At 32.9% G+C, this 27,542-nt stretch overlaps 1 protein-coding gene and 1 long non-coding RNA gene across 3 annotated transcripts in view; one reads left to right on the forward strand and one right to left on the reverse strand.

Moving 5' to 3' along the window:
• LOC134853055 (uncharacterized) overlaps positions 1–4,931 on the forward strand; it is a 72,301-nt gene extending 67,370 nt beyond the window's left edge. For both annotated transcript variants that reach the window (XM_063868984.1, XM_063868985.1), the window contains one exon: positions 4,495–4,931. In XM_063868984.1, coding sequence (XP_063725054.1) covers positions 4,495–4,856 — 362 coding nt within the window. In that variant the 3' untranslated portion in view covers positions 4,857–4,931. The remainder of the gene's footprint in view (positions 1–4,494) is intronic.
• Positions 4,932–6,523: 1,592 nt separating this feature from the next.
• The window catches only part of LOC134853343 (uncharacterized), an 89,013-nt gene continuing 67,994 nt past the window's right edge, over positions 6,524–27,542 (reverse strand). The window contains exon 3 of the long non-coding RNA XR_010164349.1: positions 6,524–6,850. This is a non-coding gene — a long non-coding RNA (uncharacterized LOC134853343). The remainder of the gene's footprint in view (positions 6,851–27,542) is intronic.

The raw sequence follows: 27,542 nt of genomic DNA on the forward strand, positions 1-27,542 counted from the left end.
AGGATACTCGTTGCTAGGCAAAAACACTGTTCTTGCCAAGCAAAAAGATGCCAGAAAAATCAAAACTGAAGGAAAGTAACATAAAATAGTTTAAAAACAAAAAAAAGTTGTTTGTTTACTTTTTCTTTTTTTTTTTCAAATCTTTTTTTTTTCTTTTTTTTTTCATGTAAATGGCAAATAAAATAGGCAAAAATGTGTAGAAATTATAACTCACATCGAGTGTCATCAAAAATGAGTTCTGTGCAATCCAACTTTGAGAAATGGCAATTAAACGACGATGAAATTACTTTTGTAGACTATTTTTTTAAATTCAAATCACGGCTGAAATGATACCACACTTAGTTCACCACAAGATTTCCTTTTTGAAACTGGGAAGAAATATAGCACACCCTACGCCGTAGCTTTTACCAATACCTGATGGGACTAGAAAAACGAATTCTTTGTGCACGCACCATATTGAGGCGTATATATTTTTAATTCAGTCAGCGTCATTATTTTCTTAAAGGAAAATGTCTATCACAAAAAGCGTGAAGAAGTTTGAAACCAAAGGAGACAATTAAAACAAAAAGTTTTTTTTTCTAATTTAAAAACCTCAATGATCTTTTTAGTGAAACGTCCGTCATTCTACTAAATTTACCTTTCGTAATGAGTTCACAAAATAACTACCAAGAATAGCAAATAGTTCGGGGTGACATTTCAAATTGTATGGTTGAAAGTTCAATTAGGAACTCTTTTCTTGACAATTAAATAGACTCGATTACCGTTTTGGTTCCTTTTCGTATATCTGAAAAATCTACTCTTTAACTCGTTGAAAGCTTTTAGACGAGCCTACGCGAGAAAATTGACTTCCTTTTTTGGTTCTAAAAACTTAGAAAACTGTAAAACTTTTGAATTTAGGCGCTTTAATTTTCTCATATATGAAGCTTATCAACATAAAATGCATTGCTTTTTTTCCCCTAAAAATGAAAAGAGACTGCAGTTTAGCTTAAGTTAGGCACTGACAATAATACAAAATCAAAATCAAAATTCATATGAGATTTTGTTGTTTCCATCTTAGCAGCTAGTTTTTTAAATTTGAGTAAAGAAAAAATTTACAACTTTTAATTGAGCTTTAACTTTATTTATTAAGATTATTGCTGTGAAATAAGTACAAAAAACTTCTGTTTTTTCCGAATTCTCTCCAAATCGGTTGGAATTTCTTTTCTGAACTCTAAACTGAGCATAATTTTTTAAAAATTATCTAATTTTGTAGCAAACCGTTTCAACTTTTAGATGGTATTCTTGATGCCACTACTAAAATTCACCCCAGAAAATTTTCGATCGATTTAATAAATTAAAAATTGTCATAAAAGCGAGTGCTCATTTTCTGCAATAAATCCTGCTTTTGGCTCAGTAAAGTTCTGTCAATAAGCAAAAAATTCCGATGAGACAACTTTAAAAAGTTAAATTAAATGAAACATATTTTTTTGCCTCAAAAATATTAGTCCGCGGCTTAAAATCTTTTTGAAGAAGAAAGTCTTAAAAGTTTGGCTGGTTTTCATACCAAATGCATATACTTTCAAAATTTTTAATACTTGGAGATATATTTTTCAAAAGAAAAGGAAAAGAATCGTGAAAACAATACCAGTCTTCAGACTCAGTTCCATATTTTCAAAAAAAATGTTGATTCCGGTTTTTGAGAAAGCGATAAAATTTTTAGATTGTTGAGTTGGTTTGTAAATTTTTAAATCAATGCTGAAAATTTAATTAAGCCTTGGATGCCATGAATTCAAAATTTGATAGATATTGCATCCGTGATTAGTTTTCTTGATGTTATGGGAGTTTGAGTTTGACACTATTTTGTCCAGTTTGGAATTACTAGAATGAGTAAGCCTTCTAATTTTTAACTAAGGCGTAGCACAAGCGACAAAATATTTCAGCCCATAATTTATTGTTCCGATTTTTGTAACGAAAGTAACGGAATATTTATGCTCGGGTGGGTTTTTTTCTTCAGAACAAATTTCGATTTTTTAACTGGTCATTTTAACGGAGTTTTTTTTATATCATTCGAAAGGTAGTGTTGTGCTGAGCTTCAATTTGAAGAATTCCATTTTGGCCAATTTTTGACAATTAACGTGCGATGTATCTCGCGCTATTAAAGCGTAAGCGGAGACTTAATCCGTCTTAGCAATTGTTCTAAATTGGTTGAAGAAATCTCATTTGCCATAATTGATATAATACCAGGAGCGAAATCACTTTGTATTTCATTTGTATCTCAAAGATACAATCTCATTTGTATCTCATTTGTATTTCATTTGTATTTCATTTTTTTCATTACATTTAATTTTTTCATGTTATTTTTGCTCCATGACCTTAAAAGAGAGTCAGATTATTCAGGACTTTGCCCTGATACGAGCAGTCTTGTTTCAATTTATGTTGAAACAGGCATTTTGATCCAAGTCACGTGTTAATAGAAGCGAAGTAAATTAATCGTTTTGCCTATCGGCTGTGATATGGGATAATTTTCAAACGAAATAATTGAAAAACAGAACCAATAAAATCTGTTCACAATAATCTTTCGTTAATAATTGTTCTTTTTTCTTAACAAAAATAAACCGAGCTTAAAGACATCATTGTACAGTCCTAAACACACAATCTAAAATACAGTCTAATATTCAGGGCCAGCAAATATTGCAAAAAAAATATGATTGTTAAATCTCAAAAAAAATTAGTTTTTAGCTGTAAAACCAACGTTTTGAAGATTAGATAACGTTTCAAATGAAATATAAGTTGAAAAAAAAAGAACTTGCAAAAATTGCAAAAAAATATGTAAAAAATGAATTCAAAAACATGAAGAAAAAATATAATTTTGCAGAGATAAGTTTAGTTAATTTTATTTCATATGAAATTTCTACGATACTTTAAGTGAAAAAAGGACAGATAATTTCGCAATTTTTGTGCTACTTGCAACCACAGCAACTGGCAATTCTTGTTTTCACTACCAATTCGGTTTATTTTCCCTTTTATTTCCTAAAAAGGCAATGTGAAGTTTGTATGAAGCTGTGGGTCAAACTGCAGTAAATTTATGTGGGATTTTCTTCAAAAAATTGTCCTTTAAAACATTTACCTCAGTCCTGATTCAGTTTTAAAATCCCTAGTATGGTAAACACGTTTTAATTTGTGACTGCCTATCTTTTTGAGGAGATAATTGATTGTGATTTATCCTGTACCAATCATGGCAAAAATTTTCGAATTTCTAAGAATTTGCAGAAGATCGTAAATGCTACCTTCAGTTATGCTTCATCAGCAGATCTGAAATCTAAAAAAAGATCTAGGCTTTTAACCTCATGCAATATGACACTAAAGAACGGCCTTTTTTAGAACTGTGGGCGAAAACATAACAATTACTTTGTTTTTTGACCGGATTGCTAGGAGGAAGAGCATTTTTTTTCATTATTTAAGGATTCAATTTCAGACCGATATTCATTGGTATAAGTTGCTAAGTACGTGTCTGTTTTAGCACGTCACCTTTCACTTAAGTGTTTGGAAGTAAAAGGGAGAACAAAATGAATTTAGAAAAAAAAATTTTTTTCGAACATTTAGTTATTTTTATAAATAAAAACTGTTTTCATCAGAACAGAACGTTGACGGGCAGTCGAAACATTCAGGGTTTTGCGTTGATACAGTTAAATCGGAAAAACTGACGAACCATCAGTTAATGTTTTAAATATATTGGTTGCTCGGAGTTCGAATTCTGCTTGTGAAAAATAATAGATTTTTTTATCAATCAAGTGGAAGCGAAAAAAATTGTGATATCGTCTATTTTTACATAAAAAGGTAATTTTATTCATTTCATTTAGATGTCATTCAAATAAATATTTCACACTCATCAGTTTTTAGATGGAAATGAAAATTAATCAATTTCTTGAATTAGCTTTTCCCTTTGTGAAATTGAATAATGATGAATAATGATAACTCAGTTCGTATGGCACTTTATTCAGTTGACGTTCGTTTCTACAATGATTTTTTGTGTACTTGTTATGAATGATGTATTTCAAATGCGTCCTTTCCAACTCAAAAGAAATAGATGAAATTTAATTGATCCCAATTTTGATAGTTAAAATAAAAGCATTGTTTCGAGAGGGTAAAAATTGATAATATTGATTGAAGCTCTTTGTAAAACTAAGAGACAGGTCTCATTTATGAGCTAAAAAAATTGCCGTTAGAATATTTTTTTCCGGTTTCTTTAAAATTCAAATATAAATAGTTTGATTAGGAATGATTAAAATGACACGAATGAACAATTTTTCAACTCCATATTTTTGTTTAAAAGTATAAATATCAGTGCTTTTCTAAAATATTTGCTACATCTAATGAAAAACTTTAGCTGCTTTATGACTTCACTTATTTTTTTGCGTTTTGTTTTTCAAACCCAATGCCAAAACCATTAGCTTATGAGTTTATGCACGTTTTTGAATATGTAACTTAAACGCAAAGTAAGTATCGCTTTTTTAGTTTTCAAGCCCAATGCGAAGAATGCTTCTAATCCGGCCTGCCTGTACCCAAAACACCGACCGCGGAAAGAGATCGAACCGATGAAGTTATCAACTGGACCTTCTTTTGTCTCGTCCAAAATCGACAATTGGATCTCATACAAAGACTTCCTAAAAATCAGTAAAAGAAGTGGGAAAAAGCAGCCTGGCATTTCCTATCACGGATTCTATGATGAGCGAAAAATGTGGCCCGGACAAATGTATAAAACGAGGCTTCCAGAAGATACTAGAGTAAAACACGAAGAGACTATGTTTCAACGAAAACCAGATGAGAAACCCCAGTTCAAAGGGAAAACTACAATATACAGTCATTTGGTGAAGTAGATTATGAAAACCAGATTCATTTGAAAATTCTTTTCAAATTAAAAACTTGAAAACAGCAATTTTTTTATGTTTAAGACATTGCGATCAACTGGCAAGCTTAACAAGGATAGTGATTTGCTGTGCCAGCAGCACAGGAAGCTTAGACAAAAAAGTTAAAACCAAAACAAATTTTTTTGAATGTGTTTTTTTTTCATTTGGGATTGGTGGACCTATACCAAAGCTAAATATTCACCTAAACTGAAGTAATCAGTAAAAATAGCAAATTCGGTTGATTCAACAGAAGTTCTCTTCAAAAAAAAAACAAAAAAAATTTTTAATCAATTTTTCCCGAAGAAGCTGCTAAAAGAAACACTGAAAACTCACTTTTCTGGAGTTAATCTGTTTTCGCGGTCTAACTTTAATTATAAGTTTTTTCTATTAGCCTTTTTTAAGCCTGCATGCTCGCTTTATTATTTGATATTCCAATGATTACAATGATTTTTTAGTGACTGATTTGCTTGGAAAAAATTTGACAAAAAAACCTATCCGATGACAAAAGTTCTTCATAGTTTTAGTCCTCGGAATAAAAATTAACCTCTAAATGCATGCCGAGTAGAGACTTTTTATTAAAAAATTTTCAAAAAATATCAAAATAATTGTAATTTTCAAATATGCAAAAAAATCCAACAAGATATGATTTTTTTTCAGAAAACTAGAGTTTTTGACAGAAATTCTTAGAAAATACTGCTGACCAAAAATTGTGTAGCACTAGAAAAAACCGTTTTTCAATCTATTCTCTACTTTTCTACCATATGCATCTTCTACTAAACATACCAACCACAAACCTATGCTATTTCGATTTGACGCATCGATAACATGATCTTTTGAAGTGCTAATTTTAATCGATTGAAAAGTGTAAAGTGATAAGTAGAATGTCATGGAACCTCTAAAAAAATGTCCAAAGCCCCCATCTCCGGCTACGTTCACGCTGCAAAACTCTCTGCGCTTTATGTTTTGATAAAATCGACCGGATTGGTATTGCTAGCTCTCCTTCTTTGATTGATAGTTCTTGTCAATTTTTTGTCTGCTATATTTGATAGAGTAAAACAATTAGTAACTACCGAATAATTAATTAATAGAATTTTCCGTCCTCATTTCATTGTTTTCTTGTTTTCGTTTTTAATGTCAGTGCTTTCTGCGTTTCGTCAGCTGAGTTTTTTTTCGCAATTGAAGCCATTCTGTTGCGTTTTAATTATCAGGAAGCCATCAATAATAATGTCTATCTTGACTTTTATTGTCTTACAGAGGCGGTTTAGCATCCAGTACGCAAGATGACGCAGGCAAACAACTTTTTTTACTGGGAAAATTTTAGGAGAAAATAAATGAACTCATATTCCAAAAGTGGCCATCGTTCCCGTGTGACAAGTAAACGTTTCTTTAAATAAACTCCTTGATGCACTTGAAATCTTATATATTAAAACCTTTGGTGCAATTTGAATTTGAGGATTAAAAAAACCAATAAACAGAATAAGGAAATAAATTTTCGTAGCCGAATATTTTCGCAATTTTGGTCCAACAAATTTCAAGATAGAAGAGAAATTAACTCTTTGCAAATTATTTTTTGAAAAACAAAATCGTGAATTAACAAAAATTTTACCACAGTTTTTCTCAAATATTTGAAATTTCTCTTAAAGTAATATTCAATTCATGAGTGTAATTGAAAAAATAATTAAACAAGCTTCTCATGTTTTTCTGACTGAGGATGATCAAATTTTTCAGCTGAACAAAAATTGAAATAAATTTCCTGTTCATTCCGAGTTGAAAGTTTTCACATACGGAAGGGTGTAATTCTCCATGAATTTATATTTCAATCGTGTTTTGAATCGTCTCGAATAGAGTATTCCTTTCCTCCATTCGCTTGCCACGTAAATTGCTCATCCTTTTCCCCCTCAAGTTGCTGATTCTTTTGCCTCTTAAACTGGATACCCTCTTACCACGCAAGTTGTTTCCTCGTTCTAAAATATATTTTTAGTTCTTAGGATAATTCAGTAATGGCGAAAGGTTTGTCTAAGAGTCAATTCTCTAAAATCATTGTCACTGATGGACTAAAAAAATTTTGGTGACTGCTCGACTAGCATATTTCTCGACTAGCATAAAAGTTTGAAAACATGAAAATGTGTCGACTAGCATAAATTTGATAGCTTTTTTTTGCTCAGAAATACAAAACAACAATAATAAGCTGTTCAAATTGACCCAAATTTGCATTTCTGAGAAAAAAACTTTGAGCAAATGAGAAATTAAGCAATCAACTAGCAAATTAAATGGATCAACTTAACAATCGTACGCCCACCCCCTCCCCCCACAACAATTCTCTCACAAGAATGATTTTGATTTCTCAACAGAAATCTAATTTAAAGTATTTCTTTATAGGGGCGGATTAAACAAATTTTATCGATCAAATTAACACTCTCCGCACCCCATATAGACCAAGTTAAGATCCTCCACACCAGCTATCAATGTAAATTAAAATTACAAAACGCTGCAAGTAAAATGCAGCGCTTTTGGCCGAAAATTCGAAAGTTTTTGGGGAGGGAGGAGGATGTGAATTTGATCAAAATTAATTAGAAAGTTTGTCCGAAATGCATATTTTACACCGAAATAATTTTCAAAATTACAACGTGGCTAAGGGGGATAGTCTACGGCAGGGGCGGATCTAGGATTTTCTCGAGGGGGGGCGGATTTTCCAAAAATTTTCCAAAATTTTGACGACCTTTTTTTTTTTTTAGGTCGACCAAATTGATTTTTCGAGATCTCCCAAAGCACTGTTTTGCCCCTATTTTGGCAAAATTTTCTGCGCCGCAGGCAAATTTTAGAAAAAACAGTCAAAAAAGCCGTTTTTGGGCACTTTTTGAAAAATTTTGACAAAAAAATTGCGTTTTTTTGGCGCGCGCTCCCCCTCAAAGTTAGTATATATTGGCGCCAAAGGCGCCTTTAGAAAAATTTTAGGGTCGGTCCGCCAAAAATGGATTTCTGAAAAAGTATCAAAGGGGGGACCCTTTGGGTCGGCAGGGGTTCGAATCCCTGAGAAGGGGGGCGTCCGCAACCCCCGCCCCCCCCTAAATCCGCCCCTGGTCTACGGTACGTCACTTGGAGGGGGGATATAGTTAATGAGATTTTGGAACTGTTTTGTTGATCCATACTTTGCGTTTATGGGTTTAGTTTTGTCGGTATTTGTTTCACTTGCGAGAGCAAGGGACTTGCTTGAATTTTCTGTTTGGATTTTTATGCTAGTCGATACATTTTTCAAGGATCTTGCTAACTCCCCCTATGGTACCTTGTAACGAATAACCCCTTAAAGAGAAAGAATGGAACAGATAAGCATAAGCGAATTTTGTACCTTGTTAACTATTCCCCCCCCCCCCCCCCATATCCTATTTCAACTTTAAACATTTTATGCTAGTCGAGCTTTATGCTATTCGATACACCGCCGCGATCTACAACAAAGCTTTGAAAATTCCAATTACCCTGTAAAATATCTGAGTTTAGTCTTCGGCAAATTTATTTGACAAACAAAATCTACCTAGGTAGAAACGACATAGCATTGAGAAAGTTTTTTTTTTTTCGTAAAACTTAATTTGAAAACAAAATTTTTGCTAGGTTGCCTCCATTCAACCTAAAATAAAGTGTGCCGTTTCATTTTTCCGATTGGGTGAAATCAAAATTCCACATATGCATTGCTGTAGCCAAAAATGGATACGAATTTTTTAACATATTTTATTGCTTTTTATGACTACTATACATATCGAAGCAAATCTGATTTTGTATGCCTAAAATTTTGATTAAGTCTGCTCATCAATTTTTTTGGCTTGCAACATAAGATAATACTCTTTTACATAAAATCTGAAAAATTGTCCCCATCAACAATTTGCCAAAAGTTTCCATCAAGATTTCCTTTCCTAGAGTAAAAAAAAAAACGCGGAGAAAATTGGAAAACAACTGGAGATGCGGTCTTTTTTTTCTAAATATAATTTACGTATAAAGACATTTTGGATCTACTTAACAATCTCCATCCCCCCTTTTTTTAAGAAAGGGGGGAGATTCTTTAGTAGGTACGATAGGGGGGGGGAGATTGTTAAGTGGATCTGACATTTTTTCTTCAAAGTTCAATTTTTGTTCTGTTTTGAAACAGCTAACGCTTTGTATTAATTTTTTTTGAAAAATTGTCTATTTTTTAGAAAGAAAATTATCAATAAATTTTACAGGGCAGTTGCACAGTTTTTGATTGTTCCAATCAGCAATTAGTTTCGAGATTTTCCGGTCATTTTTCTGGCAAGAGACGAAAATTCATTGCGAGTGACAGTTGGCCGCAAAATACTGGAACCTGATCTAAACTACATTTTATGATTGGATAAATTAGATATTTTACCAATGTAAAGTATTTAATATTAACCAATCATGATCCATCTAACTAACAATCCACTTATTTGTAAGTGCTGAAATTACTTGTAATTTCAGCACCAGAGAGATTTGAATTTAACTTAGAAATTAGTTGAACTCTCCCGAGTACTTCAGCAGCCGCAATAAACCAGTATACCCTAGATCTATTGAGCCTAGCAGAGACTAGTTAAACAACCTGAGACTAGACAGTATAAGAGTAAGATTAGGATCGGTATTAGACTAAGAAGTTGCACGAACCTATCCGGCCGAAAATAAGATAGCGTGACGAGCAGACGGTGTACCCTATCCGAAATTACTCTATGAGTTATACCCATCGGTCCTAACTCATCTGGTGCGACCATAAGTCTCGAACAAGACCTTAATAGCTTAGAATTAACCAATAATAGATTAGAATTTAGACAAAACATTTACAAAATGTTTTACGACAATAATTTAATCGAAATGTCTCTACGACTCAATAGATCAGAGCCAATATTCCGAACGATAACAGAACTACCCGGAATTGGAAGAAGACCTCGAACCAGAGACGACATACGACAAAGCAGAAACTTACCATATAGTTATATGATAGTTCGGCAAAAGCCAGAACAAACTTTTGTATTTAGAATACTACTAGCAATGAATTTAGATTTTCATTTGCAAACATAAAATTTTGAAGTCAATCTTCAAAATCATTTCAGGTGCTAAACAAAATTATTAATATACAATAACGATTGATAAAAAGATCTCAGATCGTTTTTCTAAATTCTGCAGTAATATACAAAACATGTTTGAAAAATATTTATTGAAAAATCAAAATAAAAATTAGTAGCATGACAATAAACGGTTAGTAATTATAAATCATCCTGTTGTTCCAGCTTCATCGCCTAAACATAACAGCATTCATAAGCTCACTAATATCATAAAAATACTAAATCTATTCTTTACACAAATTTAAAACATTTTAAACTTAATTTCACTTAATTTTAAAATCAGATCATCAAGGCTTATCCTTGGATCTTAAATCATTTTCTATTTAATTAAATTTAAAACTTGATCATCAAGGCCTATCCTTGGATTAAAAAGAACAACTTTGTTCTCCCCCACCCACTTAACTAGTGTCTAACGACCTCAAACGTCGATTCACTATCCAACCCTTTCTAAAAACCCAGGACTAATAGAAATTTTTGAACAAAACTAATCATTCAAATTAGGATAAACAGTGAAGAACTTCGGTTATTCATCCTTCACTTGATCCCCCCTCTTACCAGACCCAGGATAAATCTTAAACTTAGTAAGTTTAAAATAGTATCTAACGAACTACTCGCGTTCTAATTATACCTGAACCTTGTGGATCGATTTACTATTCTCCAACCCTGAACACAATAACTACCCTTAAGTAAGATTAAGTAAGTTAACACCTTAGCTTATACTATCCACGAGAAAGTATAAAATCATTCTTCGGAATCGATATACTTTTCTCCCCAACCCTGAACAAATAGACCCAGGTTAGGCTAACAAAAAAATCGTAAGGACTAACAGTTTAAGCAAATTGAAATCATTTAACAACCTTTTGCATCCGTCATCCTAAACCTTATGTCATTTAAAAACCTAGGAAATAAACAAACAATCGTTTTACACAATTGTGAAATAGATAATAAAAAATACGACCTTGTAATCACACCTCATACACAAACAGTTGGATACATTAGAACAAAACGACAAACATTAAAGAGAAAAATAATAACTAAACAAAGACAAATAACACGAAAAAGATTTTCAAAAAATCGAAACGCATTTTCAGAATCAGAAACCAACAGTTTAGACGAACTTTATAAACTAAAAGAATCAATAGATAAAAATTGCCCAATTCACGATCAATTATATTTCTCTGACTCAGAAACAACTTCAAATTCATCAAAAAGAGGTAAAAGAAGAATAAAAAAGCAGTATAAACACAAACCAGTACATTTATACAATTGGAATCAACCAATTAGACACATTGATAATTACATATTAACAGTCATCGAACAAAAAAATGAGCTCAACGCACACCCCAGGTGAAGAAAGTCCAGATGATGATGATATTTTCCCCTTTCTCGTAGATGCAACCACTGATAGAGGACAGCATATATTCTGCAAAAATTTACTCTTAAATTTGTTTGAACCCGGAATCAGTCCATGTAAAACAGAGTTCCCAGATGTAAAAATCAAAAGACAAATTATCGATCACTATCTAAAAGATATATGTAACCTAACACAACAATACGGAATCTACTCCATAGAATTCAGCTCACCAAACCAGAATCACAGTAAATATATAATTCAAACAGACGACCTTGATTTAGAATTCTCAAAAGTATTCTCAGAATATATAAAAAGCATCCAATATCATAACTCACAAAGAGCAAACTCCATATTCACCAATGAAGTTTTTGCGATAATATATAGTTATATCTCGATATTAGAAAACGAAATCCAGATACCAAATGTCTCACCGACAGAAACATCTAAACATATAAGAGTACGACATGAAATCACACTACTCTCTAGTTTTCTAAATATATTTAAAGAAAATTTCACGATAGATGAAGTTTCACAACATACAAAACACGACCTACAAAAAATCTTGGCATGGTTCATAATAGATTATTTCACACATAATATTGATTTAATTTCACAAGCAAGAAAAAATTTTAGACCCCAAAACTCAAACAATGATACTGCCATCACAGAACAATCAGACTATGTTTGGGACCCCGAATGGTCTCATCCCGCATCCATAAACTTCCCACAATCAATCTCAAGTCAAGCAATAAGTACGATATCTTATGTAAGAGATTATGTACGAGTAATACCATTAACCATTGATGCAACACCATTAAACTATAATACATTTTTACCCAATATGCAAAATAATAGTTTAAACTCTACAGTCATACACAATGAAAACCTCAATGGAACTAGGAATCTTACTCAACAAGATATCCAGACACCATCACACTTCATAAATGAAGAAATCGTACACACAACAACTACACAACAAAGTATTTCACCAATACGTCCAAACTTAACAACACCAAGAAATACAAATCCTTCACAAACACAGGTAACATTACAATCAACCGTTAAACCTTCGGTTGCCCCAAAATATTCACACATGGATTACCAAACATACAGACCCATGACAATACCGCCAAAAACACGCAAAAGGTTCACTAGAAACAACTTTGCAGACCATAATTATAATTACACACATCCATCAAAAACAAATTATCAACCACGAAAAAATTTTAGTAATTATACAAGATCTCGAAACTGGGATAACCCAATGGCACCACCTAATTCAGTAAATTTCCAAACAAATTACATCCTCCACAGGATCGTAGTGAAAACTATCCATTTTTTCAACAAAATAAAAATAAAAAACAAACATCTTATCAAATGGATTACTTATCCTCAGATGATGATTTCTTACAACCAGATATATTTACACCCTATAATCAAGAATATCGTGGACAAGGAATACAGAAACCACATACATATAATAGAATTTTTTCTCCACAACCAATAGATACACAAAACCAACAACCAATTCAACAACAAAACCCAATTAATACACAATCTTTTCAACCAATTCAGCAACAAAACCCAATGATTGCAAACTCGTACCAACCAGCACAAATGCAAAATGAAATACCACTCCCATATTATCTTCAACAACACGAAATAACAAGAAATCAACTTTCAAATTTTTCTCAAATGCCAAATGCAGCAGAATCATTACAAATGACGATGAATCCATACCTTATGGGTGGATTATCAATAACATCAAATAAACCTTTAATGGTATTCACAGGAACAGACCCTGAATATTCTGTAGAAGACTATTTAAATTTAAATTTGATTTTAAATATAGGACCTGAACCAATTAATACGCCACTACATCAAAACTGGATACATCGACGCACAGCGTTAATACAAACAACTCTAGATGGCGCAGCCCAAAAATGGTTTTCAGTATTGCCTATAGAAATAAAATCAAATTGGAAAAGGTTTACACAAGAATTTTCAAAAATGTTTGACTCCGAAAGAAACAAACAACAACAAAGAGTTTTATGTAATGAAATTCGCAGATTACCAAACGAAACCATCAAGCAATTAGCAGTACGAATCGAAACACTAGTTCGAAAAGCATATTCATTAAATACACATGACTATAAAAACACAAAGATGACAGAAATCTTAATGATGACCTTAACACCACAATTAAGGAAAATAGCAATAAAAAAGAGAGCATCCCATCCTTCGTCAATTCGAGAACCCGATTTAGATTTTCGAAAACTAGTAGACAAACTAGAACAAGCAGAAATCACAATGAAACTCGAAGAAACGGAAAATCTGAAATTACAATACGTTAACAGAATTGAAACAGCTTCCACAAATATAAACAATATACAGGAATCAGATACAGACCTCGTTGAAAAAATCACTGAAATACTCAATATTTACGAAAAACACCCAAACTTTAAAGGCAAACCATCTTTCAAAAAATGGTGTAATTATTGCCGACGATACGGACATAGTATTTCTGAATGTAGACAAAAACAGCAAGACAATCAAAATAAACCTCAAAAATATAAAGAACCAAATAAATCATTCTACCAATACATGAAAAAAGATCCAAATCTACCGAACAAAACAGTCTACAGCAACAACAGTTCAGGAAAACCACTCCCGAACAATACAAATTATACAAGAAATCAATCACCATATAACTCAAGTTATAGAGGAAGATCACCAGAACGAAGAAACACGCAAAATTCATCACAAAATCACTACAATAGACCAAATAGTCGAAATAACTATTCCAGATCAAATTCAAATACACAACGATTCGTTTCTAGATCTAATTCCCAATCAAGAAATAATTACTACCCAAACAATCAATCACGAAATTCATCATACAATAGGAATAGAAACTACTCCAATAATCGGAATAGAAGTTATTCAAACAACCGAAACCAGAATTACCCGAACAATCAATCAAGGAATAACTCATATAATAGATCAAACTATAACAGACCAAACAATAATTACCAAAACAGATCGCAAAATAATTCACAAAATCGACATTCAAGTTATAATAATCGTTATAAAAATTATTCCCAATCACCACACCGGAATAATAATAACTATAATAATTCTAATAATCGCCACAGAAGTAGTACACCTAAACATCAAAGACATATTAATCAAGTACAATCTAATCCAGAAACAACATCAGACCCTCCAGGTATTGATGACACAGTAACTGATACGTTACAACTCAATCAAATAAACTGTGGATCATCAGATTCAGAAAGCGATGCAGAAAACACTCTCTCCATCAATATGATAAAAGTCGAAAATGACTATGAACCTGTTATATATGAACAACCTTTTTCATCACACATATATGAGAATCAATCAGAACTCCTTCACAATTATTATATTGAACCCGTCCATTCCACACCGACGACACAAAAAACTAATGAAATTAAAACTACAAATCAACCCAATGAGAACGAAAAAACAAAATGCTTGAATACAAATCACATCTATCAAAACATACAAAAAGAACAACCCAAAGAAAAAATTTGGACAATACCATTTCTTTTAGAAAGTCCAAGAAGCAAAGAATTTCAACCACCAGATCTTGAAATTGATTTTTTAATTGATTCAGGAGCAGAATGAAATATAATAAACATTCCCACATGGAATGAAATAAAAACCTTACACCCAAAGCTAACACCTCTTGAAACCTCCAGCAAACTAGCAACAGCACAAGGATCAACATTAATAAACTACGGAAAAATTCAATTATTTCTTCTCCCCACAAGAACAATGGAGCAAAACAAAATATTAACCAAACCATTTAAACAAATATTCCATATCACTGATATTAAACACAATATCATTGGAATACCATTTATCTCTAAATATATACCAACAATCAACATCTTGAATAGTAAAATATTAATCAAAGATAAATATACAAAAACAAAAGACACATCCCTAACATTTTTTCAAAGATTAAATAAACAACCACCATTCTTTTCAAAATTCTATCCAATATATAACCAACAAAGAAAACACTTGAAACCACTATCAGGAAACATATACAATTTTTCAATAAAGCAAGTTCACCAATATGATAAAAAACAAAACAAACAAAAATTTTATATGTCAGATTTTGAATTCAAACCTATTCATAAATTTTTCAAAATCACAATCTCATCAATAAAATATTTGAAAAACTCGAATTCAGATATTATTTCCTTACATGTATACAACAATACACCTTACCAAGTAACATTACCTTTAGGACTTTTAGGCTATTGCGAAACCAACGCTACAATATCACCAATACACGAAAAAGCATATCGTGTAAATAATATACTCCAATTACTAGATATTTGCCAATCCACAATTCTTAATGAAGAATTATCTATAAATAGTATAATAAGTAACGAAAACAGAAATACGGAATATTTCACAAAAACCCCATATTTCAAACCTACATTCAACATAAGTAACTACACAGAGAGTCAACAGAAATTTTTAACAATGTTTAATTTCCAACATTCACAAATTACACAAGACGAATTTGAAAAACTAGCAAAACAGCTAATTAAATATTCATCAGTCTATGCAACATCCAAATTTGATGTTGGCAAAATCAGCTCATCACTACATCTCCCATTAAAACCAGAGGCAGTTTTCAAAAAACAAAGAGCAAGTAAAGTACCAATTCACTTACACGATAAAGTGAACAGATTACTCGACATTTTAGAACAATACAACATTATATCACCAGTAAACAAAGAGGAACAACCAAAAGGCAACACATTTATCAACCCTGTTATCATTCTAGCCAAAGGAGAATCATTAAAAATTGTTCTCGATGCTAGATACCTCAACTCACTAATAGATGAATCAAAGTGTAATTGGCCCATTGAACCAATACAAGTTATTTTAACAAAAATAAACGGAAAATACTTTACCACCGCCGATATGAATAGTGCATATAATCAAATGCCATTAGATGAACAATCACGACGCTTAACACAATTTGTTATTGGAAACCAACAATACGAATTCAACCGCTTATTCTATGGAATATCCATAGGACCAGCAGCATTTTCAGCTTTTATGAGCAAAATTTTTCGACCACTAATACTCAAGAAAAATGCAATCACCTATTTAGACGATGTTTTTATGCAATCACAGACAAAAGAGGAAATGTTCAATGTTTTAGAACAATATCACCAAATACTTCAGAACGAAAATCTGAAGGCCGCCCCCGATAAATCACACTTCTTTTTGACAAAAGTTATATTCTTAGGACATAATATAGAAAGAAAAACAATCACTCCATTGAAATCACGTATAGACGCTATTCAAAAACTCCAACCACCAACAAATAAAAAGAAAATCCAAGAATTCCTTGGAATGTTAAACTTTTTAAGCAAATATGTTTATAAAATGCAATTATATCTACGACCATTCTATAACATACTTAGACAACAAAATAATTTTGAATGGAATACAGAACATCAAGCACGATTTGAAGAAATTAAAAAACTTCTAACTGAACAAATTTCAAACACAATTCCAGATTCAAATCAACCATTTTATGCAATGTGCGATGCTTCGAACTTTGGCATCGGCGCAGCATTATTACAATCACATAATAGTACAAATAAAATGAACCTCATATCAGCAAATTCTCGATTATTCACTCAAGCAGAGCTACGACTCTCAACTCTAATGAGAGAATGTACAGCCATAATATATACACTAACAGAATATGAATTTCTGATACTTGGATCAAAACATCCCACAGTTCTATTCACAGACCATAAACCAATCATCTTTCTTTTTACACAAAAGTCTAATCCAAACCACCGAGTTTATAGATTTCAACTCATTTTAATGAAATTCCCAAACTTACATATAGTTTGGACCGCAGGAAAAAATCTTGCATTACCAGACACCTTAAGTCGAAATACGCCACCTGAATTACTTACACGTAAAATCACAGTCGAAATACCCAAAAACATAAAATTCTACCTTGCAGAAAATGAAACATCACCCCGATTGGAATGCAAATATGCAGTAAAAACTGACGTTGAACAATCACAAATAAATAATTTACAACATTTCCCACTTTATTTAGATTGTCAAAATAATCACTATGAAGTTGATCTACTTGGAACATCAACTTTTAAACCAATCCCATATTCACAATGGATAAAAAATAACACCCAACAAAAAAGAATAAAACAACACCCGCCTAAAAAAGACCATTTTCCACTAATTGAAAAAAAAAATTTAACTGATAAAATAAACTTATCAGGACCACAAACAAACGATTCAAAATACACAATAAATCAAGTTTTTGACCTCCATGACCCACTTGACACAATACCCTTATCTAAATTAGAAATTGAAAACATTTTTCTCCCCCCAACAGAAACAATTACAATTTCAACACTGAAACAATATCAAAACCTTGACCCAGTAATTCGACAACTGAAATCATGGCACAAATATAAAACTAAACCTATCAAAGCAGATTCAACTATTCTAGGAAACAAAACACTCCTCCGATATTTTCGAAAATTCAATAATACAACAATTAACGAAAACACAGACCTTCCAGAATACAAACTAAATGAATCTACAGTTCCCTGTCTCCCTTTAAGTATGATTCTTATAGCTTTTAATATTTCACATACACAAAATATTAAAGGACACTCTGGATCAGAAAAAACATATTCAAATTTTGTACAAAACTTTTATTTCCCAAATGCACCAATTTGGATAAAAGTACTATGCAATGACTGTATAGTATGTCAACTAAATAAACCTTACCCAAATCAAAAACAAATAGCACAAAAACAAGATTTTAAAGGACAAAGTTTGTACTTTAATCATCGTATCTCATTTGATACCAAAGGACCAATTTCACCCTCATCCGAAGGAAACTCCTACATTATGGTAATTGTTGACGCATTTACACATTATGTAGCACTTAACCCAGTACCACATTGTAACGCTTATTACGCTTACACAACACTCTATGAACACTGGATAGCAAAATTCGGACTACCAGAAATTTTAGTTACAGACAACGGTACAGAATTCATAAATAATGAAATCATCACACTATGTCATTTATATAACATTAAACACAAACCACGTACATCTCACGCACCTTGGACAAACGGCTTAGTCGAAGGTATGAACCGTTCATTACAAGAATATCTCAGATGTATCATCAATGGAAATGATACAAGATATACCGAATGGTCAGCAGATGTTAAACTATTTCCCTTAGCATATAATTCACAAATCATGACAACTTTAGGAATGTCACCATATGAAATGGTTTTTAACCAAAAGCCACGCAAACCAATAATGTTTACAGCAAACTCTCATAAAAACGCACAAGGTTATTGTCAACCAAATAAAGACTCAATTTGTTATAACCTACCATTACATACACACGATGAAGATCATTTTCATCACCCACAAATTCTTAAATTAGCCTCCGGTACACACACCGAATGGATTTTAAACAGAGATAAAAAACACAATGAAATTTACCAAAAGGTAACAAAAAAGTTGTTACAAAGGCAAAATATTAATGAACAAATAAATTCACGCTTTACACCAGCCTCCGATTTAAAAATTGGAACATTTGTTTTAATACCCAATTTTAATACTCAAAAAGGAATTTCAAAAAAGTTACAACCCCTTCGTAAAGGACCATACCAAATAATTGCAAAACCCACTGATGTCACATATAAAATCACCGACTCAGATAAAAAAGAAATCGTTCAACACCGAAATAACCTATTACCTTATTATCCAAAAGAATACGCACTCCGCGAACTAACTCAATTATATTCTTTTACAGGTTTAAAAGTTATTCAAAATGACCCTCATACGGACAACATAACAAAGGAACAAAATGATATTCACCTCGGAAATCAAAATACAAAATCAAACACCACAAAAAACAATACAAAAAATCTCAATCAAAATACATCTCAAAAAGAAAGAAAAAATAGAAAAATGACAGAACAAATAATACCCCAAGAACAAATCGACAAATCAGAACATAGAGAGTCTTCACGACTTAGAAATCAACCACGTAAAAATTATAAAGTATTCATCCCACAATCTAAAATATTAAAGAAAGTTGAATTTCAAAAACAACCTTAATTCTACATTTAATAATCTTTGCACCTCTGAAACATTTTACACTTTCAATTTTCAAGATAACATGCTGACAAATACGCAGCGATTCTAGTTCAAAATTAGCCAATAGGATTCATCCAATCCGTCACCTTCTATAACTTTAACACAAACCAACTAGACGAAAAATATTAAACTCCAGGCATATCTATAACTATAACTCTACGACCTCCAGGTCAAAAATAAGCAAACCACTCCAACTTGACAACTAAAATAAATATCACCATAATATCATAACCCTCCCTTATCTAATAACCCAAAGATCAACAATATTTCCCCAACTCAGACCTCAAATACCCCCCAAACAAAAATGTTAAATTAGCCTAAAGTAAAAGAACGACCATTTTAATTAGCCTAAAGTATAAAAATCTCAAAAATACCCCAGATCATTTGACAAATGAAAATAAAGACAAAAGAAGACCTCCCGATCACCATAAAAATTGCCCCCAACAATTTTTTACAAAACTCAACCCACTTGTCAAAAAACTAATAAATAATCCGACCACACTTGAAAATTGCCCCAAACAACAAAAAATATTCGATCACGAAGCCATTTCTTAAATGCTCTTCTATCAAACAGTCACTAAAATTATCACAAACCTCAAACAATTTTTTACGATACTTGAAACTTTCATAATATTTCTTTTTGATATCCTTGAATCTTTTCTAATACTCTTAATCATTTTTTGTAATATTTTTTAAATTTTCTACACTATATTCGAAATCTTTCTCCAACTTTCAAAAACCCTTGATTATATCCACAGGTACGATTTATAAAACTTGTCTAAATGATACGAACTATTTTCAGTAGAACTGATATTTTTCTACTATTTGTAATTTTCATAACATTTCTATCATCCCTCATTTTGACCATATGCAAATGTATAAAGAAAGCAATCATCACATTCGCTCTAGCAACAATCCTCCTAATTCTTTTCTTAGAAGAATACTATTATAAACATTAACTTTTTCACTAAAAGAATAGACCAAAAAGCTATCAAAAATTGCTACCCAAAAGTCACAAAGTCAGTCTTCACCGACATCATCCCAAGATAACCCAACAACACCTTCAACTACCCATAATCCTCAAACATCTACACGAATTTCCTTTCAAGATAACCCATACACTTTTGAAGAACGACACGCTCGTTTATCAGAACCACTAGAACCAGTTCAACGACAAGCACCTCTAAGCGAACCAACATATAACTTATACCCAACACTACCACAAGAATTAAGTAGAATAAGAAATCCTAGTCAAAACCAAAATACAGTCGAAATAAATAGACAAATTATACATCCTCGACGAAACAGAAATTTTCAAACTCCCCGAGTTCATTTTGACATACCTCAATCCCCATCACAAAACACTCCAGAAAACGCCATTGGTACATTACCAGAAACCCCTACGCTTCTTTCACAACGTAGCACCTCAAGCCTACCATCAGATTACTTAGGTTCAACACCAACATCTGAACAAATACGTGAAAATCCCTTTAACCCCCCAAACCAGGCATCACGACTACCATATTGGACAACACATTCATTTACACAAGGTGAATTAAAATTAGTCAATGATCCAATAGATATTTCTACGGATACAACAACATCCTCATCACTACCAGAAACATTATCACTACCATCAACACCATCAATAAGCCAGATTTCACCACCACCTTTTAACTTAAATTTTCCAAATAATCTCGACGCCAGATATCGAGAACAATCATCAACAAATATCCCTTTAAGACTAGATTGGAATACATTTACAGCCCCTCCACCATTATTTGGACAACATCTAGAAAGTAATCGCCTTCACAACTGGGCACTTAATAGATTACAATACCGACAAGACATTCACGACGATATCCGTGATCACAATATCCAAATACTCCAACAAAACAGTTTACAATTAAAGTTTGAAATCACAGTTAAATTAAACAACATTACTCAACATCCCTACCCATTAAACCCACCAAACATAACAGCCCAATCACTACCACCACCATTTATAACCACTGAAGTAATATATAAATACGACAGATATACCAAAAAGACAATTGGTTACATCACATTTTATAACCCATACTCAGGATTATCATACACATGTATATTCTAAAATTATTAATTTTTCTCCAACTCCTTTTTCTAGTAATCTCAAATCAAAACATAAACCCTTCTCCCCGCACAGGACCCCAAGATTTATTAGTAACACATTACGATTGTGAAGAAAACGAACAAAAAACACTACACAAGTATGCAATAAATCAAGTATCACAGTGCGAAACAGAACCCCAAGCCATAGAAACTACAAATGTAATAGCAACACTTTATTCAAAAGCCCGAGCAACTACAGTTATAGGATATAAATTCACAGCAACATTTTCTGAAAAGAAAGTACATTTTTCACAAGTCTCAAACGGAAATAAAAACCGACTTGACCATGAATCATTATACCAGAGTAATATAGAACGACTTTTACATCTCAATCCCGAAGATTTTAAAAACGAGTTACTCCGACTAAACATCACAAAAAATAAAAACACAGATAGAAATTTAGTATATTTCCAAGTTTTTTCAGACTCTGTACATCAAGCAGAACTTGAAAGATATCAAGGACATATAAAATTAGATGAAAAATACCCATACAACGGCGCACACGGACGATTAACCTATGACATGCACGATAAACACTGGATACCACACATTGGTATAAATGACCCATCAAACTGCAAAGCAGACACAAAAAATAAAGGATACCAAGAAATAATGTTTTTCGATTGGAAAATACAACTCGAAAAAATACAACTCACACGAGATTTATCAGACAACACAATGATTTATCAAGGAATTAGATTACCTTGTAAAAACGACCAAGGTTATTGCGACCCTACAACCAGAACACAAGCAACAATTGTTTGGTTCCCCGAAGACACATGTACAACATTTCAAGTAGCAAAAATACACGCTCGTATGATAAAATTTCACGAAAAATATTTTATACAATCAATACCATATGAACAAGTAAATCCATTACGAAAAATAAGTTCTAATTTTCGAAACATTCATAATATAGAAAATAAATTAACACGTTTTCAAATATATCAAGAAACAGAACTTGCATGTAAATACAGAAACCCACTTCACAAAACACAATACTCTGAAATATTAGTTGAATACGAAAATGGATTCGACATGACCACTGGAAAAATAAAAGTCGACCCATACGCCACAAGTCATCCCCTAAACGAAGGAACATCATATATACCAGTTAATTTTCAAAAGAATACAGGTCAACCTGGTGGACATTTAAAGCCCCAAGACGATCAAAGCACACGTTTACAAGAACTATCACTAATGAATAGTACATATTTTGGTAATATCCACTATGATATTCACTTAGATATGAAACTAGACTACACGATTAGCCAAATTTTTCAAGAAATGTCACTCTCCGAATTAGAAACATTACACCAACTATGCGAATTAGAAAGAACACAAATATTACAATCACTTGCACTAGCAGTATTAAAAATACCCTACGCAGGATATTTACTATCAGGAAATAGATCAAATTTTTTAGACTATGAAGGAAACATCTTATGGTTTTATACTTGTACTAAAAGAGTATCACCACTATACGTTTTTGAAGATAAACGATGCTATAAAAGAATCCCTATCTTTTATAAGAATAAAGTACATTTCGTTGACACACTTTCACGAAGAACCTATTTCTGGGATACCGCAGTTCCATGTGGATCAGAAAATAGCCACAACGTAGTACAACTAAACCCTGATGAAGATAAATATTACCTTCTCACGCCATATCCCACATTAATGCAATCACTCAAAAAATTTTCACCAGAAAGCATTCGCGCTATCGCTCGAAACCCAAATATAGACTTACAATCAATAGGAATATACTCAAAATCAGATATTCAACATCACATTAGAACACAACAATTCCAGGAATTATTAACACAAATGGACACAATACAAAGACAATCAACTGACCAAAACTTACGCAAACTTGCCGAAACCGCAGGATTTGCAGACATCTATACGCAAGACTATAGCGGATATTTTAAGGACATTAAAGATTATATATATCTAAACGGTGAAAAATACCGTCCCCAAGATATATCACCTATCAATATTTTTAGCTTTGTTACACTTAAGAATGAAATTCTTGATTTTCTAGGATGGCCCTACTACATCTTAGAAAAACTGACTATTTTATACGCAATGTTTAACTTTATTGGATTTCTTTTTTCACTCTTAAAAGGAATCTATAACACATGTGCTATACACACACAAGTCAATAGACAAGCAAGTGTAGCACGCATACTATTTGCAGGATTTTTTGGAATATTTTCTACATCTATAAACAAAATTCTTTTAGACGCACAAATAAAAGAATATAACACAAAAATAGCAACAAGACAGAACACATACGACGAAGAACATAACAATGCAGACACAACACCAACAGCACCACAGTTACCACCCCTACCACATAACCATCCATTATCCCTAGTCCCACGTAATTTTCGAAATTTAGCCATAACACATAATAATTTTAGACCAACCATATCACAAAGTCCCATCCAACATATAATGCCACACCACTCACAAGATGAAAATACTTATGAACAAATTATAGAACAACCCCATACCACCGCTTTTCAGTCTCAAAATAATAATTTTCTTAGCCCACGATGAGCCGACAACTTGGATCCCTACACCGATCAAATTCCCACCCAACCAACCTCACCACTCCAATCCCAATAATACCACTTTTTGCTTTTCCGCCACCCGATTTCCCATCCAGTAATGTAACATCCGGCATGAATTTCGATACTAATTCACACATCTCAGTTTTATACTCCATCTCACAACTCAATAACCCGAATATTGAAACCCCCGATGAATTTGCCGACTCTGAACCATCTCCATCAAATAATTTTCACACCAATTCCTTAAATTTTTCCCAACCCCCTTTTCAACCCATACTACCAAATAACCCTGACCCAACCAATTCTACACCCTCTTATGCTTCCCAAGTCACTCCAACCTACTCTTCACTTCACTCAGACCAATCATCTCATTCTCCAGACACCCCCCGAATCTCCCCAGAACTAGATAATTTCATTACCCTACAACAACAACCCTATCACCTTGACACCCCAACCATAAACCAAATCTCATCCACAATAGATTCATCCAACCCTCCTACCCCTACACCCTCTTCAATTTATACTGAATCATTAGCACCATCATCCACAACTACTGAATCTTCACTCAGCACTAATAAAGCTTACCGCACTTTTAAAAGGAAGTTCCCCAACCATCCTTTCCCAGCAAAACCAGGAACAGCCCGTGAATATATCAACCATCCACAACACACTAACACAAAAGAATTTTTAGCTATCACCTTACCCTCATTTCCACAATACACCTTAAACACCCCTCATGACACTAACGAGACACGTAACTTTGTAGACGAATACGTTTTAATGCCTACCCTTCCTTGGACCTCATATTATCATTTTACAAATCCCCTTTGCTTACCTTTATCTAATACTCATATCGATATAGAACGAAATAAGGACATGCTATATCGGCTCACTACAACACTAACACCTAGACAATTTACTTACATTGGATATAAAAAATCACTAAAAACACACACTGCACCCCGAGCTAATGAATATACACTAGAATATTACGATCATAACATCATCAGAACTAACCAAGATCAATTCTTAGACGACGATCGCTTCGCTAACCCACAAATCACCGAGAAATTTTTCATTAAAACACCATATGTATTTACACTAAATATCTTCGATCGCAAGTTCGACCACATTATTTCAGAAGCACTAACAGACACGCAAGCCTACGAAAGTTTTAAAGAACGCTTCCAAATATTTTCACTAACCTTTCATTTCCTTGCACCACATGAAAGAGATTTGCACTGCTCACACGATATTATGTTGCGCACTAAACAAACACACACATATACTTATTATCGTTTCATCCAAAATCACTTTGACCTACACACTCCCTCCAGACAACCACAACATCGTTTTCAATTCATCAATTCCAAATACACCTCACCATTCTTTCTTAACTTCACATATTGCATTAAAGATACTAACCTTCATGGTATTCTTCGAAATTATGATCCCATAACCCAAATGTATATCTTTTGTCCCATCACCAAGACCTTCAACGCAGAAGAATCCCGACCCTTCCTCATCCCACACGAGTTTGTACAACCTATAGAAATCCCCATTTTAGAATTCATCCATAACACTAAATTCAACCACAAATTATATAATCTAATCCAAAACACACCTTATGAATTTGCAGTTGGCACTGAAGAATTAACCACCATTAAGCCACTTCAATTGCTTTGGCCACTGCTTCAAACTAAAAATATCATCCGCATCTTAGCCAAATTACTAACAACTTCAGATCTCATCCACGACATCTTCCCCCACGGTTTCTTCCCCGACGACTAACAGGTAAGTATGAATTATACATATTACTAACTAATTTAAATATTAGAAACTCACCATTCTTTATCCATGTTTTCTTTAGAATTTTAGCCTTCATCCTAGATCATCTGAAAAATTCACAAAAGAAAAATAAAAAATAGCAAACTTCTTCAAAACTGTTTAAAACCCTATTAAATTTTTGCACCAACAATTAAATAAATATAATACCAATGCAGTAAATTAATTTATAAATTTTTCCCCCACAAGCAGTAAATCTAATAATGATGAAAATTTGTAACTTAATTTTCCCCAACAACTAGCAGTAAAGATAAAATTCTATGCAGTAAATTAATAAGAAGCAAATACAGTACTAACCTTTTGCTATTTTCATTCACTCGCACAAGAATTCTATCCAAACTCGCACAGCTCGCCCACGAAGAATTGTTTAAAATAATGAATTTCAGTTTCAAGCTTTCACACTCGATAACTCTAACACAAGATAACACGTTTCAAACTTTCCTTTAACCCGGTTGGAAAGGAATTATATACTAAACAAAACTAACCAATGCAGCTTACTAAACACCACAACACATAGCATAACAGCATGACTAAGAAAAGGAAACCAACGGTACCCAAACCGGATTAACCCAGTTTAAAACTGGATAATTTATTCTTTTGAAGACTATTATAAAGTCTAAGAAAGAAATAATAAAACACAAAAAAGTCGAAAGACAAACCCATACCACAAACAATTTGATTTTTGAAAAAAGGACACAACCAACAAAACATAAGAAAAACCACAACAAACCCAACATAAAACGTTGTCACATAACAGGACCTCTCACAAAAACCGCATGCAATCATACTCCCACTCCTGGCCTAACCCACCAGGAAGGACGTCCTGAGCATGCTCTATAGCCGGCCTAACCCACCGCGCTACATCCACGCTTTGTGACCATACTCCTATTTTTAATAAGAGCTACTCAAGGGTGAGTAACTCTTCAAAATAACTGAACTAAAACAAAAAGCTTTTGTGAAAACAACTAACTAAAATCATAATTAAAAAATATTAAACTAATAAAAGTTTTATAAAATGTAAATTACATTATGCAATACATAGATCAGAATACAACACCAAGGACGAACATCCAAAGACAAAACGACCCTACTACACTCGAGAAAGAATGGCCAACTACAATCAATATGCCGCCCACAATCACAACTCAAAGGATTTAGAGTACGACTTGACTTCGCAGAAAAGGACTTCATTGAACTAGACCAATGACCACCTCGATGTTCAAGTATACGTACAGATCCGAGTAACCAGGCATCCCCTCCACGCACAATCTCCACGCCATTCCCAGACAAGGTCAAACACAAAGAAGTTCTCACCAATGAAACAGAAAAACCTGACATAGCCAACCATTCTGAAATCAGATTTGAGTTTGTTGCGAAAACC

This window comes from Symsagittifera roscoffensis, chromosome 8 (genome assembly GCF_963678635.1).
Source record: "Symsagittifera roscoffensis chromosome 8, txSymRosc1.1, whole genome shotgun sequence".
Classification (NCBI taxonomy): domain Eukaryota; kingdom Metazoa; phylum Xenacoelomorpha; order Acoela; family Convolutidae; genus Symsagittifera; species Symsagittifera roscoffensis.